General features: G+C 57.8%; 1 protein-coding gene across 3 annotated transcripts in view; it reads right to left on the reverse strand.

Moving 5' to 3' along the window:
• The window catches only part of Zfpm1 (zinc finger protein, FOG family member 1), a 55,254-nt gene extending 38,984 nt beyond the window's left edge, over positions 1-16,270 (reverse strand). The window contains exon 1 of one of the 3 annotated variants that reach the window (XM_021170363.3): positions 15,882-16,270. Coding sequence is in view for 2 of the 3 variants with exons in the window: in XM_021170362.2 (XP_021026021.1) it covers positions 15,299-15,338 (40 nt within the window). In the remaining variant the exon portion in view is untranslated. Of the gene's footprint in view, positions 1-15,298; positions 15,491-15,881 lie in introns of those variants that run through there. The other 2 variants (XM_021170362.2, XM_085843534.1) reach the window with 2 other exon arrangements.
• Between the last annotated feature and the right edge of the window lie 1,510 nt (positions 16,271-17,780).

A 17,780-nucleotide genomic window follows, 5' to 3' on the forward strand; every position in this document is an offset into this window, starting at 1 on the left:
TGGTTCTAGAAACTTTAAAAGGAGTCATGAAAATCTGCCATCAGTCACCTTCTTTTGCCTATCCCCGGAGGGCTCAAGGCTTCACACAGCTGTGATCCTGGCTGGGCCGTGGGCAGCACTGAGCTCCCCGCTCCTGGAAATGTATTCTGCCCCCATTTCCAACCCTTACACAAAAGCCAACTCTGACTTAATGGCCAGAATGTGGTGGGCTTCCCTGCCCTGAGCTGCTGCTGCTCTGGCTAGTCCGTGTGTAGCTGTGTGGCTCTCTGGAAGCTTCTGAGGACCCAGGCACCCCAGCCATGTGCTTCACACTGTACCAGTGGCCAGAGGCAGACCTCAGCCCTGGGGCTGAGAAAGGGCCGCTGAACACATTGGAGAGCTGAGCATGCCAATGGTGCATGGTACTTACTAGCGTTCCAATTTGGTACTACCCTGCTCTAAGTATGGGAAACTGAGGCAGAAAGTCACAAGGTCTCTGGACCCATCCTTATTCACAGTAGATGAGAACTCAGGCCTCGCTGTTGTCCTTGTGAGGCCTCATTTCTCTCCGTAATCCCCCATATCTCCCTTTCCACCTCTGCTTCTGGCCACCCCTGGTCCCCTATGTCTGCTCCTGGAACCAGACCCTGGGTTCTGCTAGGTGCTCCTGGCACAGTTGGGGTCAGGACACCCCTCTGTTTTGTGGGGGTGACCCCCTCCTGGTGTACCTGTAGTCTTTAGAAGCTATGGCTCCTTCAGCCCAGATCCCTGCAGATACATGTGCGCTCCCTCAACCACTTGCTGGAGTTTGTCAGAGCCTGGCTAGCACCAGCATACAGGAATGTGGAAGCTATGAACAGAAACTGAGGTGGAAGGCAGCCATCCTAGCCACCACCCGGCCTGCTCTTCAGGGACATACATAATGGAGACCTAGCTGGGCTGCAAGGTCCAGGGACCCACATCTGACCTTACAGAGTTCTGGTGAGGAGTGGACAGAGAGGCCCTGGGGGGACCAGGAAGTTCCAGGCAGGGTCCATCCCTAGCTGGGGACTCACTGTGCAGACAAGAGAGGGGATCAGTCTGGGATGGAGACAGATGTGGGCCTATGTACCTCAGAGGGCTAGCTCAGTCCACGGGATGTCGGGGTTCTGGAGCTTGTTGAACGGGGGAATGGGGCATTTAAACTAAAATGAGCTCAGGTACTGCATGTAGGAAGACCTAGGGTGGGGAGGGGGCACAGTAAGTCCAGGCTGAGCTCCCACGTCTAAAGGCCCAGGACGGAGCTGAGGTTTAATCAGGGTACAGCAAGCAGCACCACCAAGGGACAAGCCTGAAGATGCAGGACCTGTGGAGGGTGGGGTGTGCTGGGCCCTCACTCCGTTTCAACAGCTACCTCTGTGAGCTCCCTCAGTATCTTCCCTTTGGCTTGAGCCTGGTTCCTCGGTCAGGACAGATCCAACCAGTAAGCTGGTCCTTTACCCTGTCCCCAGGGGCAGGGGCCTGGGTGGGGCAAGGCCTAGAGAAAGGGAGACTAGGAGGAGGGAAGAGGGCCGGGGGCCTGAGAAAGCCCAGCCTGTCTGATAGAGGGAGATTGGTTTCAGCCAGAGCCTCGGGCCTGCCAAGTCCACATCCTATCTGCGGCCTGCGCTTACTCAACATTCATCACAGCTGAACTCGGAAACTTTATCAACGCTAAAGGTTGGCGCCATCTCTAGGCCCAGCCACTCCCGTCCCTCCCCTCGATGGGCCCGATAGCCACTGATAGATTACACAAGATTGTTTCACTCCGGGAAGCCATGGCCTGTGCGTCTGGGGGAGGGGCCGCATGGGGGAGGGCCCAGGATATCACGGGGGCTGGTTGTGCTCCCCAGGGATGGCCATGGCCTGGGGGTCCTGCGATAGGATGGGGCTCAGGCCTGCTGAGGCCACAGCTCATCGCCTGGGGCAAAGAGGAGGAAACAAGCCTTGGAGATGGGCGCTGAGGCCGGAGTGATCCTTTCTCCAGATGGGTGATAAGAACTGAGCCATGTGAGCGGGTTTCACTAATGGAGCCATCGCTGTGTGGCACTGGCAGAGGCAGAGAGGCAGATGGCTGCTCAGGAGGGGGTGGCTCCTGTGTGACAGACAAGCCCTCCACTCAGCAGGCTGGGCTGTGCCCACCTGGAACAGCACAGTGCTCTGAGCACTTCCCAAACCCACTGCGGGTGCCCCATCCTCTCACACTGTGGGTGCCCCATCCTCTAACACACTGTGGGTACCCCCCTTCCACACTGTGGGTACCCCATCCTCTCCCTGCCCTGCTTACACACGAGGCCCTGTGCTGTGTGTCCTTCACGCCCTCACCGACACCATCAGCATCTTCTCTCCACTCCACCTCCACCCCGCTCAGCTTCTGCCCCTCGGCTCTGATTCAAAAATGCTTTCTCAACTCTGTGGGGCTTCCAAGTCATCTGTGCCCCAGCCACGGTCCCTTCCCTGTCTCTATATCACAGCACTTGGTCCGTCCCTCAGGACTCCTCAGGCTCCTCTGTCTGTGGTGATGCCAGCTTCTCAGACTGACTTGACCCTGTTCCTTTCTTCCATCCTCTTCCTCCCTAGACAGCAAGGCTGATCTAGAAACAAGCAGGTAGCTTTTATCCAGCTCTGTGCTCTGGGGGGGGGGGGGGGGCGGGAGCTGCCCAAGTGAGATGGATGCCCTCTGGCAGAGTCTGAGAGGCCACCTGGAAGGCATCACGATGGGATAGTGTACCCTCACACACAGTTAATAAAAACAGGTGACAGAGACCCGTAGTGTGGGGGCCAGGACTGAGGGAGGCCATGAGGTCACTCCTGACTCTTCCTCCCTTAGGTCTCAGTCTAAGCTCTCCAGGGGACCTTGTTTCACCACTATTTTGCAATTACACATTAAAAAAAAAAAACCTGCTCATACCAGTGGCTGTTAGGTCAGAGGCTTGGGGGTGCGGTGGGAGTCAGTGCCCCCGACTGCTGACTATAGACCCTATTCTGTAATACGGTAGGTACGCTGAGGAGCGGAGAGGCTGGGGGCAAGGTCAGGATCCCACCTCCACAGCTTTGAAAAGAATATGGAATGGGCAGCTCTAGAATGGCCCATGATGTGGTGGGGAAACCGAGGTCTGGGGCAGGGATAGGGTTCAAAACCCTCCTGGCAGGCTGAGGGACTAGATTCCTTTCCATTTTACAGATTGGGAGACTGAGGTGTGACAAAGACAAATGGAGATCCCTGTTCTCGCCAGAGCCTCGGGCCACAGAGACTTGGTCAGCAACATTCCTAGTGAGTCAGTCACCAGGCTCAGGAGGGGATAGGGACAAAAACTCAGTAGGGTCTGGAGGGAAGGAGGGAGCTGCCAGCTGCCTGTCCCGGCTCCACTTCTCACCTCCCCACTCTCATTTGGCACAGGAGCTGACTGTAGTGTTTGTGGAATGCCCAGGTCCTAGTGCCCGAGGGTGTGGCTTAGGCTGAGGTCAGCAGAGCTTACTCAAAGGCCCGCCTGTTCAAGGCAAACACAAGGCTCTGTAAGAAGGCACAGAAGCCGGGGAGGACTTCCACCCAGTGGGTCTAGGCTGGACAGGTACAAGCTCTCATTTGAGATAAGGCCCCACCCCCTCCATGGAACTGTAGCCAATCTCTGAGCCTCAAGTCTGCTCATTTGCACACACTATTTTCATTGGCTGCTAGTAGGGGCTGGACAGAGGTGGGAGGAATGGACATTCTGGGGACCATGGCTCAGTGGTGCTGCTCTTGGGAACCCAAGACGTTTCTAAGACAATCCATAGGGCTTAGGAGTTTTCAGGGGAGGCAAAGGTGGGACTGGATTTTGGGGGGTGTTCTGAAAAGTGTTAGATTCTGGTTGACCCGAGGAAGATTTAGGTAGAAAGGAACTTTATGGAGGAAGACTGGTCCACCCAGGCCCCACTAAACCTACTCTTACCCACCCTGGATGCCTCAGAGGGAAGATGCTGACCCAAGGTCACACAGCCAATGTGCAAGGGGTGCCGTGGAGACCTCCCCCACCCCTAGGCACCACTCCTGGACAATTCCACCCCAGCTGCTATGTCTCAGAATGGGCCATTTGGGTCTTCCTTTTCCAAAAATGATGAGAGTGAGGGGCCTCGACTTTCTCTTTAGATTTCAGGGCCATCTCTCCTGGCAGCCCTGAGTTGGGCCAGGGGCTTGGCAATGCATGGAAGTCTGCGACGCTTTTGTTCCTGGCATTTGGAGGGGTGAGATAAGGGGGAAGAACCGAGAGTGAGCAGGCAGATAGATGGGCTGATAGCGGCTCCTCCACGCATGGTGCCTATCGCTCTTTTTATCAAGGTTCCCTTTCTTTCTTCTTTTTGTTGGGGGCCTGGGAGGGCGGAACACACCCACCCCATTCCCTCCCACACCCGTGGAGCTGAAGGAGGAGGCCTCTCTCTCAGGCACCAGCCAGGAAGGAAGACAGGCTCGGAGAAGAACCTGGGAGGGTGGGGGGGTCCCACCTGTCTGCCAGGACTCCAGGGTTCCCAAGCTCTGTCTCCTCAGCTCCTCACAAGGACTTGCAAGGACACTCATGGGCTCATCTGCTCTATGAGGTAGCCAGGCCCAGTGAGGTGAAGTGCTTGGCCCAAGGTTACACAGCCAGGTCAGATGGAGCTGGGTCCAGCTGTGCCTCTCTGGCCTGGAGTCTAGCAGTCTGGATTTGGTGGACAGCTAGGAGGTACGGGACAGATGGGGTGGCCAGAGACTATGGCTAGAGGTTCTGGGGAGCAGGACCAGGGCTGCGGGGAAACCTTTGCATCTCTACCCCATCTTACAGATATGGAAACTGAGGCTCAGACCAGGGAGATGCCTAAAGGGTGAGGGGTAGGCTGGACCCTAACCCCCGTCTCATATCCTTGAACTTGATGGTTCAGAGTGTGAATCCCGAGACACCCCAGGTATGAAATTCTGGTGATTAGTCAGGAGAGGGTGGGGACAAGAACCCAGGATGACAAAGACAAACTTCTAGAATCATCCAGGTGGGGGTGGTCAGAAATAAGAAGTCCTGCAGGAGCTCTTTGCCCGAGAGGGATGCAGTATTGTCCAAAGGCAGCGTGTCCCTGAGTCCTCAGCACTGGGATATAGGCCTGCACTGCCGAGCTCAGCTCTTTATAAGGGGGCTGGAGATCTGAACTCAGGTCCTCACGCTTGTGTGGAGAGCACTTACTGACGGAGCTGCCTCTCCATCCCTTCAAGCCAACCTTCTCACCAAAAGAGCCACTTTGGGGGGGGGGGGTAAATGAAATTACTACAAGCTATAAACATACCAACTTAACCAGGCGTGACGATGCATGTCCTTAATCTCTGTGCTTGGGAGGCAGAGACAGGAGGGTCTCTGAATTCAAGGCCCTGCAGACTAGTCTGCACTGATCCGGGGGTAGGACTGGGGAATCCTGAGCGTTTGCCCACTCTGTGCCCAGGCCTTCACTTTAAAGCGGAGAGAGAGGTGGGGGTTCTATCTGCAAACACCTCAGAACATCTAGGTAGCTGGAGGCTCAGGTCTGGACAGAGCCTCTAGGTCAGAGGGCCGCCAGTGCTGTGTGACTTTGAGTCATCAGAAGAGAAATGAGGGACAATGGGAGGACACAGCGAGAAGCAGGACAGGCCCAAGGGTACATCCACCACTCAGTCAAGACAGCTCCCCTCAGCAGGGCCAGCACTGGGGTCATCATACCTGGGGAGACCCAGGATCCCAGGGAAAGTTCCTGCCCTCCTCAGGCCTTCCCTTCCCATCTCTGGGATTCCTGAGTCTCAGTTCTCAGGAATGATTTCATATACACAGGACTGGGAAAAGAGCCGAATGCTCCCACCCCCACTGGGCCCAAGAGGGCTTGAGAAGGGGTTCCTGCCAGTGTGGCCAGGCCACCATGCCAAGGGGTGTCTGGGGCTGACAGACCCTGGTTTCTCTTCTCACACAGCAGGTGCCTCACTCCCCCCTGGCTGCCTTACCTGTCCCTCAGCAGGAGGATTAGCCTGGCGCAGCCCTAATCTCAGCGCATCACACCATCAGCGAGAATCTTGGATCAGCTGAAGGAGGCAGCTTTATCCAGACAAGCTCGCAATGGCACCCGAGTCCCATCTGGGTGCCGCCTGTCATGAGAGGCAGCTAGGCTGAGCTGGGAGACACAATGGCTGTGGACAGGCTTGGGGCCCCCTGGGCTTTCGAATGCTGCAGGGTCCTCACAGCTGTTAGGCATGGCTTTGCTTGGGCACACTGACACTGAACTACCTATGGTCTAACCAGACACTGCAGGGCAGCAGGGCACTCAGGCAAAGCTGCCTGGCAAGGCTGCAGAGGCACCATGTCTGCTGCGCAAACAAGGCCATGTTGTTACACAGATCTGCCCAAGGTGGTGTGGGTACTGGGGGACGCCATCAGTTCTGGAGGCTGGACCCTATGGTCTGGGAGTCCCTGTACCGAGTCAGCTCAGAGTGGCGCCTGCTGGGCCTAACTGGGTCTGACTGCAGTTTCAGTGGCTGGACATTTGGTGGCTACCAGCCTGGACTAGAGGCTGGGAGGGCCATCTCCTCAGAGTCGGCCAAGGGCTCCCCTCTAAGGCCCCCTTCTCTCCACCCTCCTCCCTACCTTCCTTTTCAAAAACATAATTTATCTGTGTATTATCAAGAAATCCAGACACTTTAATCAGCGAGCTATGAAGTCAGAATTTCCATTCTTATCTGCGGGAGGAGTGGAAGGAGAGGAGATAGCGCGGATCGCTGGTGGGGAATGTTAATGGGCGGGAGCCCAGGCCGCTGGCCACCGAGACGTGGGTATCTCCTCCATTATCGAGCTGTATCTTGCCAACCATCTCAGTGCAGTAATGGGGCCAGTTCAACTTTCCGAGTTATCACAGGAGCTGAAACCTGCGCCGGAGAAGGCCGGGACCGGAGACAGTGCAGGGAGGACCAGGTTGCGGCTGCTCCAAGAGAGGGCTGGCTGGCTGGCCAACTAGGTGAAGGGAGGACTGGTGCCCATGGACTGTCCAGGATGCCTGGTGAGGCAGGATGTCCCTGTCCCTGGGCAACTAAGCTTAGTCAGGCAGGGTGTGAGACTCAGTAAGGGAGACTAAGGCAGGAGGGGCTGTGGTGGCCCAGGAAGTGGAAAAGTGAATGGACGACACAAAGGCAGCAGAGGAGTGAGGCCCAGTCAGTCTGCTGCAGCTCTGATCTTCAGTAAAACCTTGGGAGCAGTGTTGAGACCTGAGCTGGCTATGGTTGAGAGCCATTTGGCTACTTGAAAGCCTCAGACTCTGGGTTTGAAAATGGGCGTGGTGGCTCCTCTTACCCCCCCCCCCCAATTGCTTTCTCTTTTACCCCACATGGTGTCTCTCCCACGGATCTGATCTTCGAACTTTCTAAGCCTTGGTCCCCCCCCCCCCCCCCCCGCGCTTTGAGCCCAGGCTGTTCAGGCTGGCGGGGAGTGACACAAAGCTGAGCTGGGACATACTCACTCGGTCACGCCTGGAAGTTGAACTGAGTGTGAGGAGACGGGTCACCCACACCAGGGCTCTGAGCCTCAGTTTCCCTTCCATCACAGATCTCTGTGTACCGGAAGTCAGAGAGGGCCTGGAGGGAGAGCTGCAGATTCTGACTCTTACCGGAGGCCACTTAGGCAAGGTGGGGATGGATATCTTGTCCCTGAACAGCAATGGAGTTCTGTAGGAAGGAGCTGAGACCCTTTGCCCCGGCCCCCTCCCTTACTCCTGGGCTGAGAGAACAGGCAACTGAGGCAAGTGTAAGCTTGGAGGAAGATGGGAAAGCTGTAAGGCTAAAGGTCAGATATCAGGAGGAACTGGCAAGAAGCTGTCTCAGGGGACCGAGAGCTGGCCATCAGCGACAAGGGAAGGGGACAAAGGCTTGTTTCCCTCTTCCTTGGTTCTGGCTGGTCAAGTCTCATCTGCCAGTTCTCTTCAATCCTGTCTCCCACCGGTGCCATGTGTTGTGGGGAGGCTAAAGCTCAGAGGGACGGACTCACAGGAGGGCCAAGGAGGCCCCATAGTGCACCCACCCATATGGGGGGCAGACAGGGCTGTGCACCCCATCCCAGGCAGGCTCCATTTCCATAGCGAGAACATCATACATAACTGTGAGACCCTGGGGCAGCCTCTTTGAAACCCCAATTCTTGTGGGACAAGAAAAGAACTCCAGTCTTCTAATTCTTCTGCGTAAAAGGGGAACCCCAGCCTAAGAAAGCACCTAGAGGGGCGCTCAGGGATGTGGAGTGAGTGCTGAGTAGAAAGGAGCACTCGCAGTCCTGGGGAGCACAGCCAGCCTCTACCTCACTGACTCAGAGAGGCTGCTGAGTACTACAGCCACCACTCACTCCACAGACGGAAAAGCTGAGGCTTAGAAGCCAAGGCCAGTTGGAGCAGGTAAGGGACAAAGGGTACTTGAGGTGTATGCGGTGGTGACAGCAGCCCAGCAGGTGTGGATGTGTGGTGATGTTGCTGTTGTGCCTGGCCAGCTCTGCATAAGTTGCCACAGTCTTGCCCAGAGGGCTGCTGAGGAGAGAGGAAAATGTCAGCCTGTGGAGAACGCCAGGGATATGCGGGGTGGTGGGGGTGAGCCTGTGGGCTGCAGATTTCTGCTCAGAGGCTCTCCACCCTGGCTTCTGTGGTGGTTGGCCTCAGACTGATCTGATGTTCTCACCCATAACAAGGGAGGGAAAAGGCCACCAGGCATATGCCAACACCAAAAGCCTGGTACGGTGTGCACCCCTAAGCTCTCTCTATGGTCCTAGAAAGGAAATGCTCTTATCAGACTCCTACTCTACAAGTAGAAGCTGAGGTGGAAGGACCTCTTACACACAGGTCTCCAGAGAAGCCAGACTGAGCCGTTCTCCATGGGGGACCCCTCTGTGGCTGCCTGGCTCTAGGCATAAGCAATGGGGTCATGTTACTAAGGCTCCCTTTGATTGAGTCCACTCTGAATGGCTGCTGGTCCTTAAGTACCTATTGTATACCACTCCTAACAAGGTGGTGAACACCACTCTGCAGGCTAGGACCTGCTGTTCCCAGGCTGTGGGTGAGAGAACTCAAGCTGGCTGCACACCAGGAAGAGACTGACTAAGGCCCCTGGGAAGAAATGGGCTAGGAGCTGAGTATCCTAAAGTTAGGACCATATGCTAGGGATGAACACACAACTGGAATGGGAAGAAAGGGGAAGGGGGAGGCCCTGGCCTCTTAGGCATCGATTGCCCAGGGCTGACATTGGACAGCCCTAGCCAGCACTGCTGGTACTACCAGCCTCCTGTGGGGCTGCTTCTTATGCCCAGGCTCTCAGCAGCCCCTGTGGTTTTCTGGGCCTTGGCCAGGGCTGATCTGCACTCTTGAACCTAGACAACCTTATGTGAAGTTGGACAGGGTGTTTTCCTGTCAGGCCAGGTGACCCTGGCAACACCCATCCATGTGGGTCTCACCATGCTCACATTAGTGTGAGGCAGCCCACAGGTAAGAGCTCAATCCCTGCAGGTTACAAGTGGGTAGGTGGCCCACTGAGGACTTGTGCGCCAGCTGAGACAGGGAGGGCTCTGTTCAGGCAACTCGACATGCCTTCCCCATGCTGGTACATGTGTCCCATGCTCCCATCCTGCCCAAGCCTTTTCTCTCTCTCACTAGCCTACCAATCCCCTGTAGAAAGGGCACTAATCAGGGATATCCAAGGGTCTCCACTTGGCTACCTGGATCCACACCACTACAGGGCACAGAGGGGAGAAGTGGGCGGAGGTGTCTGAAGGAGGACCATAGAAGGCAAGTGATACACACACCACGGCTGCATGGTCCAGGGGCCCCCTTAGCAAGTTGCTGTAAATATGCAGGGAGAGGCTGGCCAGGAACAGGATCAGTACCAAGACCTCACATTTCCCCCACATCTGTGGGCCAAGGGCAGGGCCCCTGCGTGTGACACGCTGATATCTCATGGGGAAGAGCTTGGGATGACAGGGATATCCCATCTCAGAGAAGCTGGACCTGGCCGTAAAGAGAAGGGGAGGAAAGGGCGGCAGGGAAGGGATGGCAGCTGCTTCTGGAGACAGACATGATCACCCCACACTGTGGGTGGGAAGCAAGGTTCCTGCTGGCAGAACACGCCTTACCATGCTCCTACAGGCAATAAAGGACTTCCCAGCAAGTATCTGGCTCTGGTAGTCCCAAGGAGTGGGACATGGCTGAGTCAGGCTCTTCTTCAGAAGCCGGAGGAGCTGGGTGTCAGCAAAGTTGTCCCAGAATATGAGGGACAGAGCCTCAGAGAAGCCCTGTAAAAGCACCGAGGCTGAAGATACCTGAACAGAGCCCTCAATGTCTCTACTGGAGCACAAGCCCTGACTGGGCTACCTCTATCTCCACTGAGGGGCCATACAACATGATGAGCATGTGAACCGTACTGGGATGGGTCTTGCCAAGGGTCACATGGCCTGACATATGGGAGGGGATGGGGTATGTTTGACGTGATTCCTGAAGGTGTGGCTGCCCCTCACTCTGCCATGCCTTCAGCCAGAAGAAGTCTGCAAGGCAATGGGGGGGGGGAGGGCTGTGGCCTCAGTTTCCCCATCTGTGAAATGGGAACAAGTACCTCGAGGTGGCCTCAAAGGGATGGTGGGCAGGTGGGCAGGAGCCAGCAGGGCCTGAGTATGGCCAGGCGGCTCCATGTGGGCTGGGTTCATAGGTTTTTCGATACCAATCAGGAGGCAACAGCTGCCTCCGTGAGGCCTGTCGATGGCAGATAGGCCGGCCTGGAGTATTATTCACGAGCCGTCAAGCCCCGGGACCGTCTGGTTGGCATAGAAACAGGAGATAAGGGGCACAATTAATGGCATCACATTCCTCCTCCTTTCTCCCCAACTGACCCACTTAAATCGGTGCCATACTGGGTTCCTGTGACCTCCAGGGAGGGGCCTGGGCCGTTGGGACTGGGTCCCAGGCTCAGGCCAGGATAGGGCTGGGTAAGGCTTCCTCAGGCGCTGCCCTTGAGTTGAAGCATCTCGGAGAGCAGCACTGGGGTGGCAAGGGCGACTGGGAAGGGACAGCAGAGGCCCTCGGCTCTCCCATAGGCCCACTGCACAGATGTGAAAATTGAGGACTATAACAGAGAGCAGGCAGAAGCCAGAGCATGGTGAGACACCTAGACGGGGCTCCTGGTCCCAACAACAAGGACAGCATCCACTTTCCACTTCTGTCTCTGGCTTCACTGCTTCCTGGGACATGCCTTACTCTTTAGCACTCCTTTTTTGGGGCAGTAGAACGATGTGAACACTGGGCCTGCACAGGTTCATTCAGGCCTGGTTATTATCTATGACCAGTATCCATGGGTACTGCTGCCTCTGCCTGTACTATATCCATCTACGCAGGCGGGACCAGAAGGCCCAACGAGCACTGGAGAGAGACTTCATGTGGGCTGCAGAGTCAGGGGAGGGTTCACCACAGTGCCTCCTGCCTCAGGCCCCTCTGCACAGAGTACCACACATGCGCTCCGGTACTCTAGAGGCCCATAACATTAAGAACCAGGCCAATGCTACTAACCAGGGATGGGGACAGTGGGGTCGAGGCTGGTGGGGGACAGTTCTTAGTCCCCTGCACACACTCTCTAGGTTCTGGATGGCAGACACTGTCAGCAAAGGAAGACATGGAGACAGAGTAAGCTCCAGGAGGTGTCATGGCACAGCAAAGCCCTCAAGGGACCCGACCACAAGGACATCCTATACTTACAAAGGGGAGTGGGGACTCCTCTCTGTAAACTGTCCATAAAATACAGCTAAAAAACCATCTGGCTGGTATTGACGCTTCACCCCAGCTCTCCTGGGAATGGGGCTGTCCCCTGCTGTCAGCACCACCGGCCCTGTGGGTGGAGGTTAGGTATTAGAAGAAGGCGGCAGATGGCTTCTGGGCTTGGAATGAGTTAGTCATCCTGTGGCTACCACTAATTTGCTTAACTGAACTGTAAGAATGTGTGAAAACATCTCCTCAGAGGCAAGGGCGGTCGCACCAGGTGGGATTCCGTGAGTCCTAGACTCTTCCTCCAAACCTGTGTCTGGTGACCTACATCTTTTAGCATCTGGGATCATTAACTCCCGCCTGACCTGGGGGCTTCCTGTAGCCCGGAATGCTTATCTCAGCTGATCTTATTTCAAAGAGGGAAACTGAGGCCAGCCCTGCATGTCAGACCCTTCCTGATTTGGTTCTTACCAGCAGCTCGTCACATCACCATCTCCAACAGCCCAAGTTTGCAAAGCAGGCCTGGTGACTATCAGTGGAAGTGCACCCATTGGCTGGCCTTTTCTCGGCAGCCTAGAAGTTAGCCCTGAGGAGGGACCCTGACTGGCCTGCTGTCCCTTCTGGCTCTCTCTGCTCATTTGCTCACACTGGATAGAACTGAGTGAGTACTTGCATACAGCAGGTGCTTAATAAGTAGAGAATTGCATACAGCAAGAGCACAATAAACACCCCACTGCACATAGCACACAACAAGCTCTCAATAACTGCTTGTCTGCTGAGGCAGATCTCTACAGATCTCTTCCCACCGAGCACTTCCTGGGCTTCCCAAAAGCAGCCAGGTTGGTGGAAACCACCTCGAGTTTTTCTTCACTAACTCCACACGGGTCACACCTAAGACTTGCCAGGAACCAAGAGCTACCCAGCATGGTTGGGGGGAAACCCCCCTTCGCAGGTGACAAACCGCCCCAAGCCTTTGAGTGCCACCTAGTTGGAATGAGGGGTGGAGTGTCCGCGCTCACTCTCCCCTCCTCTCAGGCAGCACGCAGTCAGTTTTCTTTCATTTTGATGGACTGTACCACTGGCCACAGGGGGAAGATCAACTTCTTGCCAATTAAGTATGTTTGGGGAAAGTGTCCCAGATGGACGCCCCCCCCCCACCACCACGTTGTTCCCTTGTTTGCTGCCCAGGCCCCCTGCTGCCGCCTGTCGCCCCCACACTGCTGTTGCCTCGAACCCAGCGGGGCCTGGTGGCCGTAGATAAGGCCTCTTATCTCTCTTGGCAATCGCTATTGGGCGGACTGGCCCACGCTTAGGCCCCTACTTATCAGAGCTTACATCGACTGGGCAGGAGAAAAGCTGGTGGGCCGGGGCACCGAGGGTCCCGAGCTGCACCCTGCCCCTCGCCCCCTCCAGGGGCCTGGCCTATCATGTCAGCCATCTGGCTGGCTAAGGCCGCGCTCCTGCTTCACCCTCCCCCCTCTCCCACGTTTGAAGTTAATAAATGGAAACGCTATCGCGGCTGCCATCGGTTGCAAGCCTTATCAGCACGGCACATCTATCTTTGCGCAGAACAAAAGGCGCACAGAGGCGCGCGGGCAGCTGCAACCCGGCTTTGGTGGGGGCGTGGAGGGCGTCGGCCCCTAGAGCTCAGCCTGCTTCCCCTCCGCACCCTGAGACCCGCCACAGGTGAGGCCAAGGCAGCAGGCGAACAGCTGTGAGGGCCTCACGCATGGCCTTGAGCAGAGAGCAGGCGGGCAGGCGCCTCCGCATGGTGACAATCAACGTTCGCATCTTAACGCGTTTAGATCTGCTAGGGGAGGAGGGGCCCGGGCCACGAGTTGCACAGAGGGCTCTGAGCCCCACCCCCCCAGGCCTGCTCTCCTCTTCTGCTCGAGTCGTGGGGCACTGTGAGGGGATCGGAGGGGCTCTCCTGCACAGTCTCGGTCCTAGATCTCAGAGTGCGGGTCCTAGATCTGAGAGTATGGGTTTCGCCGACCCAAGTGGGTTGGGCTCTGCTGGGCTCCTGCGGGCTTATCAGCGCTGGCGATCCGTTCCCAACCTGAGATCTCCCTGCCCTAGCTATCTGCATTTCTCATCAAACTGAAACACACACGCACACGCTCACGCACACACACATACACGCGAGAACAGAACCCAGCAGAGGCGCAAAGGCGAGAAGGGGAAAAAGAAACCAGAGAACCAGCACAGATCAGGACCTGTGGGTGGCTTTAATACTTCAGCTGACATGATAGAAGGAGACTTTCGGAAAACAGGTCCAGCACGCATTTGGGGAGTCGGGTTACCAGAACCCAGATTCCTCCCTGCGTCCCCCCCAGACTTCAGTAGGGGGTACTCTCACAAGCTAAAATGCACATTGGGTCCTAGTGGCAGTGTGATGTGGACAGAGGAGGTAGCTCAGGCGTCTGGAGCTAGAAAGCCGGATGCCCAGCCCCCCTCCCGTCACCTCCTGGGCAGCCCAGATGACCTGTCGCTCTCGCCAAAGGGAAGCTCCGGGGAGGAAGCCCCGCGCCCTGCCGGGAGAGGCGCGAAGTTATTATTGGTGTGGCGTGGGGAGGAGCTCTTCCTGTGTGCTTACTCGCTCCTAGAGCAGCCAAGAGGCCCCGCAACCTGGTAGCCCCAAGAGCCCAAGAGGCTCTTACTGTAGGGGCACGGATGATGTAGGATTATAGGGTCTGCCTTGCTCGGGAAAGTGCCCACGGGAGGACCTGCGAGAAACTTCGACTCACTCGGGAACAACGTTTGAGTGCCTGAGGTCCCTGGATGGTTCAGGATAACCCCTCGAATGGAGGTGGAGAGAGTGGTGCTCATGGGCACACAAGGGCTCCCATTAGTGTAGAGTTGTTAGGGGCAGTTGGTGGGTCGGACCTCCACATGTCCCCCAGCAGGCAGAGGTCGGATCTTAAACTCCAGAGCCGGAGAGGATAAAGGGGGTTTGGTCAGCCAGTGCCAAACGCCTAGGTTGGAGCAGCCTCCACTACCTATCCCGCTGCCTTGTCGCTCTGCAGCCAAAGAGCTGCGGTGGGCGCCGGCCGGTCCCTGCAGTCCCAAGTCCCCCTTACTCCCAGGTCTTTCTCCTTCTGCCTCTAGATACAAAGCCTGGGAGAGTCAAGCACGCCAGATAAGATCACAATTTCAGCCCGTCCCGACAGAGCGATCTTATCAGGATGGGACTTGCAGAATGGAATATTTTAAACTTTATCTGAGCCCAGATCGGGGCCGCCCTATCGCCGCACCATCTCTGATGCGGGGGAGGTGCAGGCCGCGAGGTGGCCCGGCTCTGCTGGAGCCGCGCCCCCAGCCACTCTCCTTCCGGCTCTCGGGACCCACCACCCTCTCTGGGGCCCGGACCCCCTGGGTGCCCAAGCTGAGACGCGGGGGCCCTGCCCGCCGGCAGAGATTAGATTACGGCGCGCTTGGCACTCGGCGCGGGGGGCGCGGCGCGGGGTGAAGGTCGCGGGCGCAGCGGGGCTGGGCGGCCGCGCAGGGGCGGCGCAGGGCGGCGGGGCGCCAGCGGGGGTCTGGCGGGCACCGCGGGCAAAGTTTGACTCACGCTTGATCTGCCGGGGATTGCTCTGTTTCCTCCTGGACATGTCTCCGGCGCCGCGCGCCCTCGCGGCGGCCGCCTCTAGCCCCTGGCGGGCGGCGGCGGGCGGCAGGGGCGCGGCGGGATAGCGGGGCGGCTCATGCCCCCGGCCCGCGGGCTCCACGGCTGCCTCGGCCCGCGCCCCCAGCCCGCCGCGCCGCGCGTGGGCCGCCGGCGCCGCCGCGGAGGCCCGAGGCCACGGCCCTGCGCTCGGGCGCGCGGACTGCCCGGCGGGCGGCGGGCTGGTGGCGGCTTCTCTGCTCCGGCGCAGACGCCGCCGCCGCCGCCGCTCAGCTTTTCTCAATGGAACCTGCGAGCCGCGAGCGGCGAACCGGCGGCCGCCGCCAGGGCGCTCCCCGCAGGCTGGCCAGGCGGGCGGGGCCTTCGCGTAGCTGGCGGCGGGCCCCGCCTCTCGCCACGCCCCGGACCGTCCTCCGCGGTAGCGCCTTCCCACCCGCGCTGACCCCGCCCCCAGGCCGTCCTTCCCACTGGCCCCGCCCCAAACTAGCGCTCGTCTTTTCTCTGCTTGAACCGACTTCCGCGTACTCACCCAGCCTGGGCCGGGCCGTCTGTCCTCGCGCTGGCTCCACCCCTCATCCGTGCTCCACGCACTGACCCCGTCCTTCAGCCGATTCTTCCCACATTGGTCCCGCCCTTCGGCCGTCCCTCCTCGCGTTGACCCCGCCCCTCAGCCGTCCTCCTCGCGTTGACCCCGCCCCTCAACCATCCTCCTCACATTGACCCCGCTCCTCAGCCGTCCTCCTTTCGTCGACCCTGTCCCTCAGCAACCTTATCACCCTGATCCCGCCTATCAGTTGTCCTCCCCACGTTGTCCCTGCCCCTGCCCCGCCCTCACATTGACCCTGCCCCTCAGCTACACTCTCTTGTTGACTCCCTCTGCTCGTCCTCCTCACCAGAGCACAGCCTCAGCTGTCCTCAAACTGATCCCGCCCCTTTACTAGTCCTTCCCACGGGCCCCGCCCCTGTATTCCTTGCCACCCGGCTGGCCACGCCCACAACCCGCCCTTCCAGGTGCTGGCTCCGCCCACATCTCCTCCTTCTTTGCCTTCGCCCCGCCTCCGTGGGCCCGCCTTCTCCCTGGCCCCGCCTCTGCTCCGTAGTCCTTCGCACAGGCCTGGTCCTTCCCCGCCCCCAACACAGGCCTTGCCCACGTCTGTCCAATCCTCAGCCTTGTCCTCACCTCCTCCGGGCAGGCCCCGGGCTGGCCCCAGGTCGCGCCGGCCTTGTCCCGAATTCCCACCCTCGTTTGTAGGTAGACCTCTAGCCTCCTTCGTTAGATGTAGTTTCCTGAGGTTATGTCCGTAGGCCTATTTAGGACTTGGAGACCTGTTCTGCCCAGCAGCCCCGCGGCACAGGCCCCTGGCTTGTCTGGCCCTGCCCCTCCGCTCTGGAGCTCCGCCCCCGTGGCTTAAGTTGTGCTGCCCCTTGAAGCTGTGCCTTTCAGGGAGCCAGCAGTGGGGTCTGGATGCCCGAGGCCTGGACACTGAATTTTTGCTGGACTTTGAAAGTTGACAGAGGCTCTGATCCAGAAGGATGCTTCAGTATGAGATTTGCAGCTTCCGATGACTGTGGCCTCAAGTGGTTCAGTCTTATGGAGGGGAGGGAACCTTAGGTTTTTCCTTCTTGAACTCAGACCTGCCCGGAAATCCGGGAGGAGCCAGAGGTCAGTTGGCCTTCTTGTTTAACCGCAGCCGATGCCACAGTGAACATCTGCCAAGGAGGTGTTCCCCTATCCCCCCAGCTTCCCCTGCTGTCACAGCCTAAGGAGGCAGGTTTCCAGTGCCCACGCAGTGTGCTCCAGACCCAGGTCAAGAATGTGCCTCTTGTTCTGGGAGGATGTTGAAACTTGAGACATGCACGAGATCAACGCAGCTTCGGATGGGGTCATGTCCTCATCCAAAGGGAACTAAAAGGGCACTGTTGATGTCTACTGCCTCTCTTCATAGCACACAGAGAATCAGAAAGGTCTCCACAGAGAAGACACATGGTCCCCCGCCTACCTGGTAGGCAGTCTTCAGTTGGTACAACTGTCACCATCCATGTCCCCTTGGAAGTTTGCCAGATGCCAGGTACCAGGCGTTCTGGGTATGGGACCTACTTCCTTCCAGCTTCTGATACTGAGGTCCTTGCAAAGAAGAGAGAGGTGGATGCCTCTTCCTTGCCACCCTGTACACTCAGTGAAGGGCACTGTGCAGGACTGGCTAGTGGGACTGAATGGTGCCCCCTCTGTTGGTCATACAGGAACACCAAGGCCCAGATCCAAGATTTGTACAAGGCTGTCTGGCTTTCTAGTTCTTCTCAGAGGAGCCATCCTTCTATACCTGGGGTCCCCACATTGGCTGGGTCTTCTCAGTCTAGGAGCCCCAAGATGCTTATTTCCATCTTCTTAAGGGAAGGGCACTTTACAAGGGGATGAGGCTTAGGAGCT

The sequence above is a fragment of the Mus caroli genome, unplaced genomic scaffold, assembly GCF_978045245.1.
Source record: "Mus caroli unplaced genomic scaffold, Mus_caroli_1 scaffold_10, whole genome shotgun sequence".
NCBI lineage: Eukaryota > Metazoa > Chordata > Mammalia > Rodentia > Muridae > Mus > Mus caroli.